We start from the raw sequence: 19,914 nt of genomic DNA on the forward strand, positions 1-19,914 counted from the left end.
GTTTTTTGCTAAAAGTCAGCCTGTCCATTAAATGTGGGTAAGTTATATGGAGGGTGAACTATAGCTCAATACAGCTATATTTTAAAAAGGCCTTGTAACTTAGTAAAAAATACAAATTAGTACTTTAGTTTGCTTTTTCAAAATTGTCATCAGAATTAAGTACAAGAAAAATAAACTTGGGCTGGGCATGGTAACATATGCCTGTAATCCCAGCTACTCTGGAGGGTAAGGTAGGAGAACTGCAAATTTAAGTCTAGCCTAGGAAATTTAATGAGGTCCTTTCTCAAAATAAAAAAAAAAAAAAAATACTAAAGGCTGGGGATGTAGCTCAGTAGTAGAGCAGGAAACTCCTGGGTTCAATCTCCAGTATCACAAAAAAATGATGATAAAGCGCACATGGTGGTACACGCCTATTATCCCAGCAGTTTGGGAGGCTGAGACAAGAGGATTATGGAGTTCAAAGCCAGCCTCAGCAAAAGTGAGGCACTAAGCTGAGGCCAGTCTTAGTGACATAGCAAGACCCTGTCGCTAAATAAAACACAAAACAGGGCTGGGGATGTGGCTCAGTGGTCGAGTGCCCCCCGAGTTCGATCCCTGGTACCAAAAAAAAAAAAAAAAAAAAAAAAAAGATGATAATAAGTACACAAAAACAAATGAGTATAATAGAACATGACTCAGCAAATTGGTGAGAGGTTGAAATGAAACCTTGAAAATAAAGATCTTTGCTTATCACCTGGCATGTAGAAGGTTCTCAAACATCACCAACAACACACTCCATAGCAACATCTACAGTTCCCTCTACACCTCTCACAGACTTTTCATTACACCCTGCATTTGTTCCTGGGCCCCTTTAATACTCAGTCAAAGCATTCCTAACAGCCCTGACCCCTCTAATTCTTCTGACCATTCCATCTTCCAGTTCATGCCTTGCAAAAATGTAGAAATGCAGAATTCTCACCCGAGTGTACCTAAAGAGGAACTAAGGAGAATCAATACCGGCAGCACCTTCTCTGGCCAGGAGGAAAGACTGGCAACCTCACATCCAGGTAGGCTGTTCTCTGGCACTCTGCCCACAGATCAACAGACTGCAGAAGAGCCACAGAAACTGGCTTCAAGAGCACCAGCTATTTGGGGATATCAGGTCAAATTAGGAAATTCCTTCTCTTCTACCAGTGCTTGATACTTTGCAAAACATATATGGCCCACCCAAAAGTCTAGAATCTCCTGAAATGTGAAGCTCAAACAATGAGGAGTCCATCCCTGAGTGAGTCACAGAAATATTTTTTGGTGCAGCTCCTCAGTATCTGCTGGGGATTGGTTCCAGGCCTCCTGCAATGCTCAAGCACCTTCTACAAAAAGGCACAGCATTGACATATAACCCATGCAATCCTCCTATATACTTTAAATCATCTCTAGATTACTTATAATACCTAATATAAATGCTATGTAAACACTCCCTACACTGTATTAGTCTTTTATTTGTATTTTCTATTGTTGCATTGTTATTTTTATTGGATCTTAAAAAATATTTTCAACCATCAATTGGTTGGATCTGAAGATGTGGAGCCCAAAATACATAAGGCGAACTGTATACACGAATGCACACACATACATACATATTCCACACGCACATCTTTATAAAAATTGTATTTACTGAGTACTGACTATGACAATATACCACATTTTGTATGCATTACTCTATTTAAAACTTCATTGCCTTAAGAAATACATTACCCCATTTTACAAATAAATAGCTACTCCAAATAAATAACTTCAGAGAATGAATTGACTCACCCAAATCTGTGAGGGGGCAGAGGCAAGATCTGAACCCAGACCTTTCTAATTATTTAAGCCAGGCCTCTCAACCAGTTTCATCCCACTTTCTCTTGAAGTTACTCTTCTCAAAACAGGTATTTCTATCATTTGCCATTGATGTTTTTGTTTTGTTTTGTTCACTAAACTCTGATTCTTACACTGTACAGGAACAAAATTCAGTCAAAACACCATATGGTGTCTCATCACACGGTAGATTTTTGCACTTGAATGAATTTAAAACTTGTTCACAAGTTAATCCTACTCTAAATGTCAATAGCCACAAAAATTTAAAGTACATTCCCATTTTCCTAGCATGAAGCACTGGGAAGGCAATTAAGTTAATTATACCCATAAAGAAACTGGAGTGGGCCCAGATGCATGAAATCCTACTTACATGAAGTGAATGACCTTCCTGAAGAAGACAGTGTAATTAAAGCCTTCTTGTTTGAAAAGGCCAGGCTGTTTCTAAGGAGCTAAGAAATGAATTTAGCCTACACGTTTAAAATTATTTTCATGTGCATGAAGTTTACCATTTGGAAGAGGGGAAAGGAACTATTTCAAATATTCCCACTGTATAAAAGCTACTGGTACTTATCGTTTTGATTTTGAAATGGCAGGGGTTGAGGGGCCCCCTCAATGTGTTGCCCAAGTCAGACTTGGACTTGTGAACCTCCTGCCTCAGCCTTCCAAATAGCTGGGATTACAAGCCTGCTGCTTTCAGCAAAAGCTGTTCATATTTAAAACGTTACTGTTCACCCAAGCCTCCTTGTTTGAGCTACAGAACAATCAACTTTTCTTGGATTAGAAGCATGTAGCAAAAGCTAATATCCAGCAAATTACCATTAAGATTCTCCTCCGTTTTCTAAGTGTAAACTAAGTTTTAGGATGTCATATTAACTGAAATTGTTGCAAAGGGATGACACGTGTGAGGAACTTTGAAAACCAAGGGAAAGCGCCTGCTTGTTGTGTAATCTGGTTTAAATACATTATCAGTTACTTAGGAGGCTGAGGGCAGGAGGAGTGTAAGTTTTAAGGCCCTTGGGCAACTTAAGTGAAATCTGTCTCAAACTAAAACAGAAAGGGCTGGGGGCATAGCCCAGTGGTAGAGTACTTGCCTAAAATGTGCAAGCCCCTCCCTGAGTTCAATCACAAATACAATCAATCAATAATCAGATAGCCTGAGCAAAATTCTTTGCAGCCCGCCCCCAGCCACAATAGAAAAATCTCAAAAATGTAACTTTGTCTCAAAGAATCACTAAACAGTGATGTTACTAACTTTAATAGCTATAGTTAAAGAGAATATTTTGTTATGTAATACAGGTGTACTTTTGAAAGTTGTAGTTAATAATAATAATAATAATTATTATTATTAATACTGGGGATCAAACCCAGGGCCTGACACATGCTAGACAAGTCTAGACAGCACTCTACCACTGAGCTGTGAGGTATAGCCCTAGTCCTATCACAGCCTTATTCTTTTTTGTTTGTTTTTGTTTTTGTACAAGGGATTGAACCCAGGGTACTCCACCACTGAGCCACATTCCCAGCCCTTTTTATGTTTTATTTTGAGAAAGGATTTTGCCAAGTTGCTGAGGCTGGCTTTAAACTTGGGATCCTCCTGCCTCAGCCTTCTAAGCACCACTGTGCCCAGCCCACCATTTTATTCTTAAGTCACCTTGATTCCTTGCTCTCCCTCTACCTGCTCCTGTCAAAATAGCAGCCCACAGTGACTGAGCTGCTGTAGCTGCTTGGTGCTCTGGTGCAGAGTTTCAGGCCGAGCATCCTACCTGTAACATCTAACGCTTACCTTCACCACCCACCTAAATACACAACCTGCCACCTTTGCTGTCTCACGGAAGCTGAGAGGAATCCACACTGGGAATCCTGACCGTTCTCTCTTTGAAAAAGAGTTCAACAGATAAAAAAAAAATCCTGCTCCACATGGAGTGGAGTATTGTGTATTAGGTCAGGGAAGGGACAGAGAACAGAAAATATACAACATAAATAAAATACAAAGTTAGTGATGAATATTGCAGTGAAAATATGGCAAGGAAAGGAATATAGAAGTAGGGTTTCCAATTTCAAATAAGGGGACTGCAGAAAGTAGGAAAATGTCTTGTAAGTTACAAGCACAAAGGAGAGAAACTCAATAAATACTTCTTTAAAATTAAAAGTTTTCAAGTGCCTGAAATTTCAAATTAGACAGTCTTTGTGGTCTATAATAAAAGATTGTGCCATTTCTGGGTGTAGTGATACACACCTGTAATTGTAGCAACGTGGGAGGCTTAGGCAGTAGATTCAAAAGTTTGAGGCCAGCCTCAGAAATAACAAGACCCTCTCTCAAAATAAGAAAAGGGCTGGGAGTATACCTCAGTGGTGCCCCTCGGTTCAATCCCCAGTAAGTACCACAGCGTAGGGAAAAGTTTTTCCAATTAGCACATAAGCAGAGAAAATATTGGAAGAAAAAAAGGGGAATTATTATTCTATTTTTGGAGGGGGGTCCTGTTGAATAAAGGAAAATAAGTCAACATAAACTCTTAAACTTTTCCAAAAGTCTATGCAAAGTCTATTTTCTGAATGAACCACTATAGCTCAGGAAATGATTGTGAGAAACTGGCTTTGAGACTCAAAACAAAGAAAATAAAGTCCTTTTCCAGATGAAAAAGTATAAACTGCAGTGGGACTCAGGATCTGTGCCAACAATGGTCAAATGACAAAAGAATTGAAGGAATGAATACTCCAAAATCAGTGTTTTAATACAGCAGTGATGGGCTAGGGTTGTAGCTCAATGGTAGCATGCTTGCCCAGCTTGTGTGAAGCACAGGTTTGATCCTCAGCATCACATAAAAATAAATAAATAAAGGTACTATGTCCAACTTTAAAAAAAAAAAAAAAAGCAGTGATGCATGCAATTGCCAGTATAATTTTCCTTAAGTTTACAGAAACAACCCCCATCAACAATACCATAATGTACAGTACTGCATACCTGCAATTCTAGCTACTAGAGACTGAGGGAGGAGGATCTCAAGTTCAAAGCCTCCCTAGTCAGTTCACAGTCCTGCAACCAGTTCTTCCACTTTGTAGACCATCTTGACTGTGAACACTCTATGGGCAACATAGTAAGACCCTGTCTCAAAGTAAAAATTAGAAAGGGCTGGGGATGTAGCTCAGTAGCAAAGCACCCCGGGTTCAATTTCCAGCACTGTGCAGGATGGGAGAGTGGAAAAGACCATGAGCAGAGAAACCCTTAATGCTCCTTGTGCCAGCTCATCAGAGCTTTCATGACATTATGTGATGACAGCTGCCACCAAAGGTGAGGGGTGAGTGACTGTCTCAATTTTCTACTCCTTTTTTCTGCCTCTCCAATGCCCATTTGGTAGCTGAAGCAAATCTCCCAGGTTAACAAAAGCATGCAAGTTGGTACCTCTGTTCCAAAACTTGGAAAAGGGCATTAGCTCTCTGGTAAAAATGAGTTTATACTGGGCACCACGCTGACTTCAAAACAATGGCTGCCATCATTGGCAGTTTCCTCCTGACTTCCTACAGAACACTTCTCTTCCCTTCTTTTCACTGTTTTCAGAGGCAGTGGCCTGGGTTTACCATGTTCCACAAAAGAACTACAGAGGGGCTTTAATTAACATCCCGGTCAGTTCCCAGTCCTGCAACCAGTTCTTCTAGCACTTGGGACAGCATCTCAGTGTGAATACTCTCACCCAATTCTTTATTACACTAAGATGTTAAAGGAGGTGGGGGCTGTACATAATTCTTTTAGAAAAATTAAAGTAATTTAACAACAGCAGAAGGACATTGATGTATTTCTTTTGGATACACAATTACATATCCATTCATTATTATAATTATTTCTCTAATGTGATAAATGGAAGAATGAAGTTTTACCTGTTTTTGCAGAATACCTAAAATTTCTTGAAAATAAATGCTATTTGCATATGTCAAAATTCAGTAGGCTACTAGGTGCTTGAGCAGTTAGGTGATATGCCCAAAAGTTTAGAGGCACAGCAAAAGTGAAGAAGATACTTTTTTAAAAAATTGTTGTTTTAGTTATAGATGGACACAGTACCTTTGTCTATTTAGTTTTTTTTTTTTTTTTTTTTTTTTAGCTGATGCTGGGGAACAAACCCAGTGCCTCAGGCATGCTAGGCAAGCGCTCTACCACTGAGCCACTACCCCAGCCCAAGAAGATACTTCTGACTGCAATGTATATAAATATATAAATATAAATACTTACACACACATATACTATACATATACACAAATATACATGCATATGCAATTTTTTTTTTTTTTTTTGGTACCAGGGATTGAACCCAAGGGCACTAGACCACTAAGCCACATCCCCAGCTTCTGCTGAGGCTGGTTTTGAACTCAAGATCCTCCTGCCTCAGCCTCCCAAGCTGCTGGGATTACAGGCATGCGCCACCTTACCTGGCTATAAACTTTTTAATGGGAAATAGAAAAGTACAGGGACAGCCACACACAGTGGCCCATGCCTATAATCCCAGTGACTGGGGAGGCTGAGGCAGGAGGATTGCATGACCAAGGTCAGCCTCAGCAAGTCAGCAATGTCCTAAGCAACTTAATGAGATCCTGCCTCAAAATAAGAAATAAAAAGGGCTGGGGGTGTGGTTCAGTGGTTAAGTGTCCCTGGGTTCGGTCCCTAGTACCCTCTCCAAAAAAGAGAAAAGTACAGGAGTTAGAAGCATGGATTTAAATCTTGACTCCCCCATGGAGTAGCCATGTGAACTTGGATAAATTATTTCAACTGTCTGAACTTCTAGTTCCTTTTCTGTTTTGTGGGGATAATGGTTCGAACTTGTGGCAATTAAGCAAGTTTATACAGGTAAAGCACTCAGAATGCATCTGCCTTAAAGTGCTCTGCAAGTGATAGCTGCTATTATTATGACTGTTAAGACTATAATTAAGAAGGCTATAGAAGTAGCAAGAGATGTGGAAACAATATTCACATACAGTATGTTTTGGGTTTAGAGGAGGGGGGTAGGGTAATTGTTAGCCAGTTTCTCCATTATATAATCTGGGACCATGTTGAATAATCTATATTTTTCAGATGCAGTAAATATTATGCAAGTTTAAAGTGTGGGTCAATCTACATTTTCATACCACATGACTTTAAAAATACCATCGATTGCAAGAGGTATCCTAATTTCAGAAACTTAAAATGTGAAAAAATAACATTTTAGATCTGATGACATACATTAAAAGATGGGAAATAATACAGTGCTATTATAATCTCATCTTTTTCTATGAGAACTGTAAACTAACATTATTACCCTATATATGATTGTATGAGCAGTGTGACTCTGCACCATGTACAGCCAGAGGAATGAGAAGTCGTGCTCCATTTGTGTACACTGTGTCCAAAGGCATTCTGAGGTCACCTGCAACTAATTAGAACAAATTAAAAATAAAAAGTAAAATTGGTGCATATTAACACAGATGGGAATTTATTAAAAGGTTGCATGATAGCAATGTTACATTATAACATATTATGTCTAAATAATTCTGATTAAAATTAAAAACAAAAATGTACAGAAGATCAAAATAAAGAACTGTGGACTCAAATCCAGCTTCTGATCCTATCTCTGCTTGTTTAAGCACGCCCATTAGAAATGCATGCAACTTGCTGGTCAACGAGCAGAAGCAATACTAGGAGTCTTGATCTTAAAAGCCAAGTCCTAATAAAAAATTTTAAAAAAGAATTAAAATTAAAAAAAAAAAGAAGCAAAGAAAAAGGATATGAAAGGAAAGAAGACAGAACAGAAAGAATGGGAAACGAGAAGTAAAGCTGTAAGATAATGACACTGGAAAAAAAAAAAAAAAAACTCCTGAAAACATATCATGCATTGGCATTTTGCAGTCTTTCAGTGGAGAAGCAACCAGGCCCTTCATTTCTCAATATGCTCCTGAAGCCAAGACCTATCACAGCATCAGAAAGGATTCAGAGAAGATCAGGAAGGGAAAGTCAAGGAAAGCTGGGGGAGGGTGGAACTCATATCCTGACCTGGAGATAAGATATGCAAATCACAAAAGGTCACTAGGGAATCTGTTTGGGAACAGAGACAGAGGTGGGTTGTGTTGAAATTCAAGTTTTAGGGGAGTTTCTTGACATAAAACTTGGGCTCAAGACAGTATAGAAGGAAGAGTTGAGAGAAATCCTCAGCAAAAGGCAGCCTGGCTGGGACTGAGGGAATGACAGGGCTAAAGCAGAAGGGGAAGAAGGGAGGAAAAGACCCCTGACTGGAAAGACCTTGCACCTGGGGCGGAAACCTGCACAGTAGGTTCCAGATAAACAACCAATCACAATCAAGAGACAAACATTAAAGAGACACAAAAAGGCCACAAGGAACCCAGACCATGAGGGCAGTTATTATTTTAACATTTTCAAGTCCTTTAAAAATATGACTCTAACAACTCCACAATGTAATACTGACATTTCCATTTCATAGATGAGAAACTGAGTCAAAAACAGCTTTCCAATCACTGAGCTAATCAGCAATAGAGAAGAAATAGATTCAGGGGGTCTAAGCCCTGCACCACACTCTAAGCTACTACAGAATATTTCTCTCTCCTTAACTGCTAGGCCCTCACAATGCAGGTCTATAGTAGATGTTCAAATATTTGTTGAAGTAATGAAGGGTTTCTTGCTTAGTGGGAGCAGAAAGAAACATCACAGGAGGCAAATTTTGTAGTGAAGGATACAGGGCTTTAAAAAGAACACAGAGATACTGATGAAATTAATGGGATCAGAGCTCTAAAATAAACTTGGAGGTTAAAAAAAAAAAAATTCCAACCTGGTATAGGTTTCCAGATTGTGTCAGCAGGATGCTACTCCAATCAGATGCATAAGCCAGCAAACTCAGACTCATGGATGACTTTGACCTTGAAAGCTCAAGTCAGAGGTTCAGTCTTCCTCAAGGTAGGATGCAGCACAGTACAAAGTGTGCCTTTCTCTTAACTGCAGCCACCTTCTTATTTCTCTTACAAACAATATTAGGTTTTTTTTTTATTATTATTATGTTGCTCCTTCTAGGGTGGAAATTACTCAAGGTGTAGGCATTTGACTTATTCACCTCTGGATTCCCAATGCTATTTACTATATTGGTAAGTCATCAAAGAGCATTGACAGAGCATGTTTCAGGAAAAAGTTACATGGTAGTCAACTTTCTGCAGAAGAAATAAAGATCATTCTTCAGAAGGCTTTTCATAATCATTTTTAATTAAATTTGGCTATAAGTTAGTAACTTTCTATAGACTGCCCTGCCTTGCATTTGAAATTATAAGCAATGACCTCTTCGGTTTTCCTCAGAATATCTTTTTTTTTTTTTTAGAATTTTTAATATTTATTTTTTAGTTCTCGGCGGACACAACATCTTTGTTGGTATGTGGTGCTGAGGATCGAACCCGGGTCGCACGCATACGAGGCGAGCGCGCTACCGCTTGAGCCACATCCCCAGCCCTCCTCAGAATATCTTATAATTTATATGGTTCTTCTATATGCTGACTTTTCACCTTCTAAGCACATATTTTTAAAATACAAATAAACTTATTATAAACTGATTAACACATTTTAAAGCTATTTTTAACCTACAGCCAAACACAAAATCCTGTCAGGAACTCCAGCCTTGCAGAGTAGGCTAGACATTTGTCTGCAGCAGCCGCACAGCAGCTCATGCAGTTCCCAGATCAGGGGCAGCTTCCTATTGTCTAGTAGCTCCCCAGTGTCTGCACGCATCACACTTGCTCAAGTTGACAGTTTAATTCTGGAGAATGGATATGCATGTTGAGGCCGCATGGCACCTGGGTTTTCACGGGATTCCTGCATAAGTAAAGCAATGATACAAAGTGGCCCACAGAACACAGAATGACTAATTCAAGACAATGTTCTGCAAAATAATACCAAATTAACTCCTGAAAACACACACACCCTACTCCTAAAGTAATCAATGCACGAGTCCAGCTTTAATAGTCTAAAAAAAGTCTAAATATTTGTCTGAACTTTAAAAGGGCATTTCTATATCAAGCAGTTACCCTTAGTGAAGATTTAACCAGCAAACATGAAGGTGATCATTTTTTTATATAAACATCCCATTATAGGCATCAAGCCATGAAACATTTTCTGACCATGGTAAGGATATGATCCATATTTAGATTTAAGAAAAGTAATGTAGGATAACAACACTACTGTTGAGATATGTGAGCCTGAAAAACCAGCCTCTACCTCAGAGCAAAGCCTGTCCAAGGAAGGGACATGACCTTTGTCCTTGGAAAGACCCACAGAGCACTCCTAGGCACATACCCACCCTGCAAAGTTGTTTATCTACAAATAAACAACTGCTGCACCAGGTGTCCCTGACTCAGTCAGGCTAGGTGGAGACCCATAGCAACCCCCTAGCAGCCACCAATCAGCATGAGACAGGGAAATACCTGGGATGCCAGATGACCCTCCCAGTAGTTTATAGTGTTGGGAAACCATGTAGTTCAGCACAAACACCCCTCTTGGCTTAAACCAATCAGTTCAAATGGATCCCCTCTTGTAGTAACCAATCACCCCTACCCAACTTGTTCCCGCCAGTGAATGTGCTAATCATGTTTTAGAGTTGTTGTTTGATTTTCCCGCAGTGTGTGATGATTTGCTAAGAGATGCATGATGTATGTGAAGTCCCTGCCTTCCCCAAAGTGTATATAAAACTGCTGCAAACCCTGAGCTAGGGGCCTTTCAGCGTCACCAGTTGCTGTGTGCACAGAGGACTGAGCTAGTTCACAATAAATGCCTTTTTGCTGCTTACATCGATCTTGGTCTCTGGTGGTCTTTCTGGGGCCCGGAATTCAAGCATAACATGCCAGAAATAAGGCAAAATCTGACATGGTGAAATAACAGAAATAATGATAAGAACCAGTGGCCAACTGGGTGACAAGTAGATAACAGATTCCAGCAAATTTAAAACCAAAATTGAAGCCAAGCAAAATCAAAACAGCAAGGTTGGTGAAATCAGCAGAAAGGGCTGAACTGCAGCAATAAAAGGAGTTTTGGGCTGGGATTGTGGCTCAGAGATAGAGCCTTGCTCGCCTAGCATGCATAAGGCACTGGGGTTGATCCTCAGCACCATATAAAAATAAAAAAATAAATAAATAAATAAAGGTATTGTGTCCACCTACAAGTAAAAAATAAATATTAAGAAATTTAGGGGCTGGGGTTGTGGCTCAGTGATAGAGCGCTTGCTAACGTGTGAGGCCCTGGGTTCGATCCTTAGCACCACATATAAATAAAGTTAAAAATCCATTGGCAACTAAAAAATATTTAAAAAAAAAAAAAAGAAAGAAAGAAATTTTTTAAAAAACGAAGTTCTCTTGGGAAATTAACAGTCCTTAAGCACATCCTTGAAAATGCAAAGAAGATATAGATAAGGTAAATAATTATGCCTTTTGAAGAGACCACTAAGGACCAGGGAAGGAGGGAAATAAAGGAAAGAAGAAAAAGGAGGGATGATGGAGGGGAAAAAGGAGAGGAAGAGGAGATGAGGGTTGGGGAGAGAAAATTAAGAATTGGTGGAAAGAAATTTGGGAATTCACTGACTTTACAGTTGCTAATCCAGTGTTTGGAACAAAGACCAGACTAGAGAAGAAAAGGAAGAATGAGGAGGACACCCAGAGGGGATAAAGAAATCAATGCAGGTGGGAAGAAGCTCCCGTTGGAGCGTTGGAGCGTGAGGAACAGTCACTGGGCAGAAGCTCAGGAGAATATCAAGGTTTAAAGTCTAGGAAAAACTTCTGGGGGAGGAAGGAGTAAAAGAAGCCTGTGAGAGAGAAAGTAAAAGATGTACATCGAGATTTCATTATAAATCTTTAGGTAAACTGCTTGTGTAGAACAACGTTTTGCAGCTATTCCAATAATATTCAAGATAGGTTCATTTTAAAAATACACACCTCTTGTAACCGATGTGATAAAAATGGGAGCTCATAATCCACTTGAAACCAAATGTATGAAATATGATATGTCAAGAGCTTTGTAATGTTTTGAACTAATAAAAAAATAATAAAAATAAAAATACACACCTCTTAATGTTACAAATAAGAGCCCCCAACATACGTGAACACATATCACCAATTGTTAGTGCTTTCTTTCAGCTTGGCCATTTGAAGCCCTGGGAAACCTTAAGAACTGGTGTTACAAACAGGCACTGAAGCCAGAGATGAGTTCAGGTCCTGTCGCTGAAACTTACTAGCTGTAGGGCATCAAATTAAGACTTCTTGAAATTGTTTTTTCTTCTTTAAAATGGTAGTAATGCCACCTATGCTGCAGGGCTGGCCTAAGAAGAATTGGAAGTAGCACATAAAGTCCTGATTCAGACCCAGAATTCAATAAACAGGACTTATTCTCATTGCTCTGACTCCAAAATATCCAACCCTTTTCTTCCAACAATGGTGAAATTAGTCCACTAAAAGTGCTCAGGACATTGGAGTATGTATTGAAAATTTGAATATTCCAGCCATGGTGAGAAGTAGAAAAGGAGGCGGATGCGGTGGTGACCGCCTGTAATCCTAGTGGCTGGGGAGGCTGAAGCAGTAGGATCATGAGTTCAAAGCCAGCCTCAGTAAAAGTGAGGTGCTAAGCAACTCAGTGAAAACCTGTCTCTAAATAAAATACAAAATAGGGCTGAGGATGTGGTTCAGTGGTTGAATGTCCCAAGTTCAATCTCTGGTACTCCCACCACCCCACCAAAAACAAAGAACTAGAAAAGGAACTGTACTTGCATACAAACCTGTGAAGTCCATAACATGCAAATTCCCTCACCACAAAACACCCCAGTGCTGAATGGATTACAACAGATACAGTTTTAAATGCATTTTAAATATTACAGAGCCCATAAGAAAATAAAGACAATGCCCAAGGACAAGAAAAAGAACTATAAACCTAAATCTATAACTCATTAAATCATGCTTCCCTGGGAGTAATATCATTTCCAGGAATCCTAAAGTCCAGGGAAGGAAGCTCCACTTCCCAGAAGGGTGGCCTGGGGAAAATCCACCTTCTACAAAAGCAAACTGATGACCTATATTTATAGACCTATATTATAGCTTAGGCAGAAAAATAATGACAGCAACAATTTCCCCAGAGCAAGCCTGAGTTGAAATTTATACTACCTTGAAATTAGGGAAATGCGGGCTGGGGATGCGGCTCAAGTGGTAGCGCACTTGCCTGGCATGTGTGCGGCCCGGGTTCGATCCTCAGCACCACATACAAACAAAGATGTTGTGTCCGCCAAAAAACTAAAAGAATAAATATTTTTAAAAAATCTCTCTCTCTCTCTCTCTCTCTCTCTCTCTCTCTCTCTCTCTCTCTCTCTCTCTCTCTTTGAAAAGAAAAGAAATTAGGAAAATGCCTGGCGAATACATTAAAGCTGTCCAGGACTGAGCAGGAACAAATAAATGTTTTCTTATAGAAAACATCCCCATAAAATTAATGAAAGAAATAAGCAGCCTTGTTTTAGAGTCAGCAGAAGCAACACTGAATAGACAAGACTCTCCTCCAAGGGCTTCAGATATTCAACTGTAGAAAAGAAAAAAGGAGAAGGCCTAGAAAAAGCTAGACCAAAGAAAGCACAAAGTAAGACAGAAAGAAATCCAAGCTAGCATCATTATAAATGGACTAGACTCACCCATTAATTTATATTAGCATATTTAATAAATTTTAAATCCCCACCTTGTGTATTTTTTGAATGTATAAATTTTCACAATGAAAAAGACTATTTTGAGAGAGAATAACCAAAAAACTTCTGAATCTTTAAACTTCAATATACAGGGCTACAGGGCTACAATATATAGTCAAAACGTTCCCCTTCCAAGTCTAACAAACAGTGTAGTCCAGGACCTTCTTTACTCTCAAAGCACTTCTCACAGCTTGCTGGGAAGAGGTGCCTGGGAGGCCAGACACACAGGTGTGAATCCTGGCAAACCAATTACCAGTTAATGATTCCAAGTAGTAACTCTCTGTACCTCAACTAATTCAGTTATAAAGTGGTCGTAATACTACTTACCAGGATTGAAAAATTTATATACGTGTATATTTGTGTGTACCACACAGTTCTTAATATAGAAAATACACTCAATAAATAGTAGCTATTATGAATGTTATAGTTAGATAGGTGGGGTCTCAGGGAGAAAGAGATCCTTACTAGGTGGAGATCTGGATCTATAAGCTTGACCAGCCATGCTTGTCTCTTTAATGAGATGAATAAAATCTCCAGTGTTTGCTTGTACTAGATCAACTGGAACAAAAACATAATCAATTTGAATGTCACTAGATTCACAAAGACCTATACAACCGATTTATAGCTAGCTGCTTAACCAAGAAGAAATATTCTAAACCCCAAATATCAAATGACTGACATGGAGCTTGATTTTTTTCACAAAAGCTTACCTGGGAATCTGCACTTTTCTTACCAACCCTGAGAGCTTTACTCTTCTGAATGTCTGCACCCTGCCTTTGGGGTGTATGTATCCTGCTTTTGCTGTCCTTTAATAAAACTTTGCTTGTGCCCTACTTTCTATACGTCTTGAAATACTTTTCAGCAGTGTTAAGAACCCATTCAACCTGCCCCAGATATATTGAAGTCCCACTGCCCCCTTGGAGGGAACTCTTCAAAACCTGTCTGGTGACAATATGAGGAGAACATTAATTCATTAACTTGACAAGTATCACAGAATGTCTCCTACATATTGGTCCCAGTGCCAGATTTTTAGCAACACAGAAATGAATAAATGACTTTTTATTTTTTTTTATGTTTTTTGTACTGGGGATTAAACTCAGGAGCACTTGACCACTGAGCCACATCCCTGATCCTATTTTGTATTTTATTTAGAGACAGGGTCTCACTGAGTTGCTTGGTGCCTCGCTGTTGCTGAAGGGGGCTCTGAACTTGCAATCCTCCTACCTCAACCTTCAGAGTCACTGGGATTACAGGTGCGCACCACTGCACTCTGCTAAATAACTCCTTTTTTATGACATTATCTATCAAGTTTATTTTGTGCCAGACATCTACCTACCTATTGAGATTATTCTCAATCCTCCTGTGGTATCATAAAATGAGTATTGTTCCCTCCATTGTCCAGGTGAAGAAACTCAGAAATTGAGAGACTTGGTTCAATTCCCAGTAAGTGATGGAAAAGGGACTAGTGTTTGGGTGCCATCTGACCCAAAGCCTATGTTACCTCTCTGCTTCGCTCAGATGAGGAGCTTCAATTTCAGGCATATACAAAGGATAATGTCAGTAGACTTTATTTTCATTATTTTTGGCCAAAAACCAGATAAATCTAAAAATAGTGGGTTTCATAACTAGAGAATACAGCACTGTTGAACTAAATTCTCTGCCAAGTTCTTGACCTCTCAGTTTTTGTTCCTTCTTTAAGAGGGAAAGTAACGTTTCAACTGAGTAATGTTCACTTTAAAGTACCTAAATTCTATTTTTCACACACAAATATTTTTCTGGATGCTAAAGAATGAGCTGGCATTTCTCAGAATTTTTTGTTTATTTTTTGATGGGGGGATGTACTTACATAATGACGGATGGTCCAATGAGATTTAATAGGGAAGCGGACTTGATTTAAAAAGGGAAGCACTTTCCGAAATGTTTTTACCCTTCCCAAATTGAACAGGGTGTGGTCACCCAGTGGTTTGTAAAATGTATATACTTGTATATTTGTGTGTATGACACTAAGGTACTGTATCCTGGTCTGGGGTTGTGACTCAGTGGTAGAGTGCTTGCCTATATGTGTGAGGCACTGGGTTCTATCCTCAGCACCACATTAAAAAAAAAAAAATTATATATATGTATAAAATAAAGATTTTGATAGATCAATAGATACTATATCCTTCTACAGATGCTACAAATTATATTATAGGAAGGGGAACAGTTGTACCTATTAAGAGACAATCATTATTTCTCAAGACTGAAAATAATTCCAAGATTTTACTTTCAGGGAGTGAACAACATTGAGTCAATGTAACAAATCTTGAAAGGTTATGCCTAGGTTCTCTATTTCTTTTAAAAATTAAAAAAAAAAAAAATCGCCAGGGGTTGGAGGGGATGTGACTCAGTGGCAGAGCACTTGCCTAGCATTCAGGAGACCCTTGGGTTCATTCCCCAATACTGTAAAAATAAATAAATGAATGAATAATAAATAAATAAATAAGGAATCTTTCTTTAAGCACAGCTGCCTAAACAATGTTGTACAGACTGCAACAACACCATTCACCCTTAGTTATAACAAGATTTTGTTGGCCTCTTCAGTTCAAAATTAAGTCAGGTGGTCTTAGTAAAATGTTAACAACTGGGAACCTATTATCCTCAAATTAAAAAGAACTGATTAACAAATTGTGTGGGTTAAATACTTGAAAAATATATAAATAAGTACCTTTAAAAAGCAAAGCATTTTCACTCTTCCACTCATTTTTTAGAGTGAATCACACCTGAAACTGGAAGAGAGCTCAGAAATTACCTCACCAGTTTCCTATTTTTGCAGGAACTAAATGGAGACTGAAATCACTGTAATTCAACTTGTTTATATATTTTCTTACATCACCATCTTTGTTGTTACCTAATGTGGTTTTATACATTTTGAATTCATCACTCATCATCTTTTTCTGCTGTATACTGATCACAACTTCAGGACCAGAACTAAAAGGGAACATTTTAAATCTCCAATATGAAATCATATGCAAATCAACAAATAATTTTATTTAATATCAGAAAATGTGTGAAAGTAATTTATTTGTATTTTTGCTGGTTGAATAAGGGTTTTGTTTCACAAGCTGGTCTACATTCCATACTTCTCTGGTTATCACATAAACTGGTGATAGGAAATTTTAAGTTTTGCAAATGGGGTGGGGTAATTCCTAATGTGTTCTAGTTTCAAGCTTCCCTGGGGAGAATTGAACGCATTTACAAAACAGAGGAGGTGATGTGGCCTTAAATAGATTATCCTGAGAATTTCTCCATTACTAAGAATTGATACGAATTTCAAAATCAAAAGGCTGCATTGCTGAGCCCTAAATTTATCAACATGAAAACAGCAAAATTCCGTTTCCTGGTATTAGGCATGTTTCCTTAATAACAGACTTGCCGCTTTCCCTTCAGGGTGGAAGTTAAGCGTCCTCGGAAAAGGGAAAGCCAGAGCACTAAGGGTCACACCCAACAGCGAGGCTGCTGGACCAGGATGAACATCAGCCTCCGCATTCACAGTAGTAGGTCTGCCAAGAGCAGGAAATTAGCGAAAAGATTAGACTTATAAATTTCGGGATCAGAAAACAAGATTTGCTGATACCTAACAAAACTTTCTTTAAAAAGAGTTACACCTTTACTTCCGGAATTCTTTGAGAAGTGACGGACAGAGCAACCTCAGAGCTAGGTGGATTTCTGCCCAAGGTCTTTCGGGGGAAGGGACAAAATAAGTAAAGGAGTGTGTGGCCGCGAGCAGTGGTCTAGTACTAGAGGTTTCCTTTTGCAGCTGGAGGAAAGGGTACACCTGCAGGGCACTGGGCGCACCCCTCACCTGCAAAAGCGCGCCCTTCCAACCCTTCCCTTCCCCCGGCGCACAGGCGCTTACCTGTGGAGTTGGCGGATGCGTGGCGCCTGAAGATGCCCATCTGAGCCGGTGCCAGGTGCGACGGAGGCCTAGTCCAGGGCCGGGGGGTCCCGGGCGGCAGGTAGGAGAAGTTGGACTTTCTTCGGATCGCCACCCGCCTGAAGTTGTAGCCGCCGTCCACGCTCACGGTGAGGGGATCGCTGGCTCCGCCCTCTTTCCTGCCGGGTTCCAGCCCCAAGCGCCCACTCTGGCGGCTTCTCGCGGACGATCGGACCCCAGGGGGCGTCGCCTGCATGGCCAGGTTCGGAGCGGTTCCCGAGGGATCCGCACAGCAAGTGCCTCGCGGTCTCTTCCTGGGACGCTCCGGGCCTCGCGGGGAGTTTGGCTCTGACTGCTTCTGCGGCAGCCCCACCGCCTCGCTCTCTGCGGCTCTCGCAATCACCTGATGCTCCTGCCGCAGCTGCCCGGCCGAGGCAGCCTCCACCCCCTCCTCTCCGGAGCCTATCGCCCGCAGGCCCCCCAGGGAGACTATCCCGGAGGCGGGGAGTCCAGGCTGTTTGCGCCGCGGCGGCCGCCTCCTCCGGCCGGGGAAGCAGCCAAGGACGCACTGTGCTGAGCGCAGCGCCCAGGGCGCGGCCCCGGAGCCGGCTGGCTGTGGCCGCCCCGCCCCGCCGCGGACTCGACCATTGGCCCCGGGAGCCGCGCCGGCGCACACCTGATGCCGCACACCTGGCGCGCTGGGAAGGTCGCTGCGCTCACCTGCGCACAGCGCACTAGGTTGGGAAGAAAATAAGTCCAGCTTCTCTTGAACTCTGTTCAGGGTGCCTGCCATTCTCACAAACCCACGCTGAGGGTCTCATACGTTTTTCAAGATGTTGTGCAGAGCTCTTGATACTCAGACAAGGAACCCAAACTGTGGAGCCTACCGTGGATCACCGAGCATTAAGAACCTAGAATCCCTGCATCACAATCTGCCACGCGCGCAGTGGGTCCCAGAACGAAGAAAGGAAGAGAAGAGGTGGAGCTAACAATGCATAGGTTTCCAGAAAAGTAGACCTTCATCATCGTGATCATTTTCAGGACTTCATTAGTAGTGCACTTTAGAGTTCCTTTAAAATTGCCGATTTTTAACACAAACTATAGACAAATTAAAGAAAATGAATTTTTAAGTGGCGCGAGCCTGTAGTACCACTACTGGGGAGGCTGAGGCAGGAGGATCGCTTGAGCCCAAAAGTGGAGTCCATCGAACCAGTTTCTAAAAATAATAAACAAACAAACAAATAAATAAATCACTGCTGTTTCTAATAACTAAGAGGCCTGTTTCCAAACCACAGAGAAAGAAGGGGAAGATCCCCAGCTCAAGCAGATTTTCCCCAGTCATTCCCTCCATCTTGGAGGTCACCCCATGTGGCATGGTCTTTCAACCAACTCCCTGAAATGTAACTCATATCCCAACACTCCTCAAGAAACCTTTGTGGAAGTCAGTTGAACTCTCTCAGTCTCCTGGGCTGCTACTCAGAAAACATACAAACTAACCCTTCAAAGAAGGAACTACTCCTCTCTTGTTTTGTGTGGTACCAGAGATTGAACCCAGGGACTCTGCATGCAGAGCAAGCACTGTATCACAGAGCTATGTCCCCAGCCCCTATTCCCCTAATTCTTTAATGTATCTATTTTAGATCTTGTTAAAGGAACTTTTTGCTCCTTTAGGAGTTATTGTCCTTTTATCACTGTGTTGCACCTAGTCATTATTTCTCTTTCTATTTAAATGCAGAGTTGCCTACTGCTGAGAGCCATTGCCAAGTAGGAATGACACATGGCAATTTCTTTGTCAGCCTACCCGATGTTGCTTAGAGGAAGGACTCTCCATATTGGACCCAGGTCATTTGCAGTGACATTGCATGTAAGGTGACCTTGCTCAAGGACCAGGGCGGATCCAAGTTTAGGACGGATCAGGGTTTAGGGCTCTCCTGGGGTTTAGGGCAGTTCCAGGTTTAAGATGTACCCTACTGGGAATAGGGCATATCCTGCTGACTCAGGCGTGCCTGCTCCTGGAGTTCCCGTTGAGTTCTCCTGGGATTCAGAGAGTATGTGGGATTTTCCCCCAGAACGTGATTTTCCCCAGAATGTGTTTGTAGAGGGCCGGTGTGAGTTCGGGAATAAAGAATTGCTGTTTGAATCTACAAAGCTGTGAGTGGCTCTTGATTTTGTGCCCAGCCAGACTGCGGCAGCCTACTGTGCCAAAATATTGAATATCAGCTTGTATATATATTATTGATATTTTATTTGTTAATACAGCTAATAAGAAGTTTGCTGTTTATTCATCAACACATATTGAACAAGAAATGCATTGGGCCCCAGAATACAGTGCTGAATAGCATAGAAGAGTACTTAAACTCCATGTTTCTGTGGCTGGGACAATGCTGAATGCTGACCAAACTGTCTATCTTGGGCAAACAAGGATAGTGCACTTAAACTTTT

The 19,914-nt window shown here is 40.7% G+C and overlaps 1 protein-coding gene across 1 annotated transcript in view; it reads right to left on the reverse strand.

The window, feature by feature from the left end:
• Positions 1-17,794, reverse strand: part of Fgd4 (FYVE, RhoGEF and PH domain containing 4) — a 199,890-nt gene extending 182,096 nt beyond the window's left edge. The window contains exon 1 of the mRNA XM_026412320.2: positions 17,455-17,794. Within this exon, the coding sequence (XP_026268105.2) occupies positions 17,455-17,728 (274 nt within the window). The 5' untranslated portion in view covers positions 17,729-17,794. The remainder of the gene's footprint in view (positions 1-17,454) is intronic.
• Positions 17,795-19,914: the final 2,120 nt, after the last annotated feature.

This window comes from Urocitellus parryii, chromosome 5, assembly GCF_045843805.1.
Source record: "Urocitellus parryii isolate mUroPar1 chromosome 5, mUroPar1.hap1, whole genome shotgun sequence".
Taxonomy (NCBI): Eukaryota; Metazoa; Chordata; class Mammalia; order Rodentia; family Sciuridae; genus Urocitellus; species Urocitellus parryii.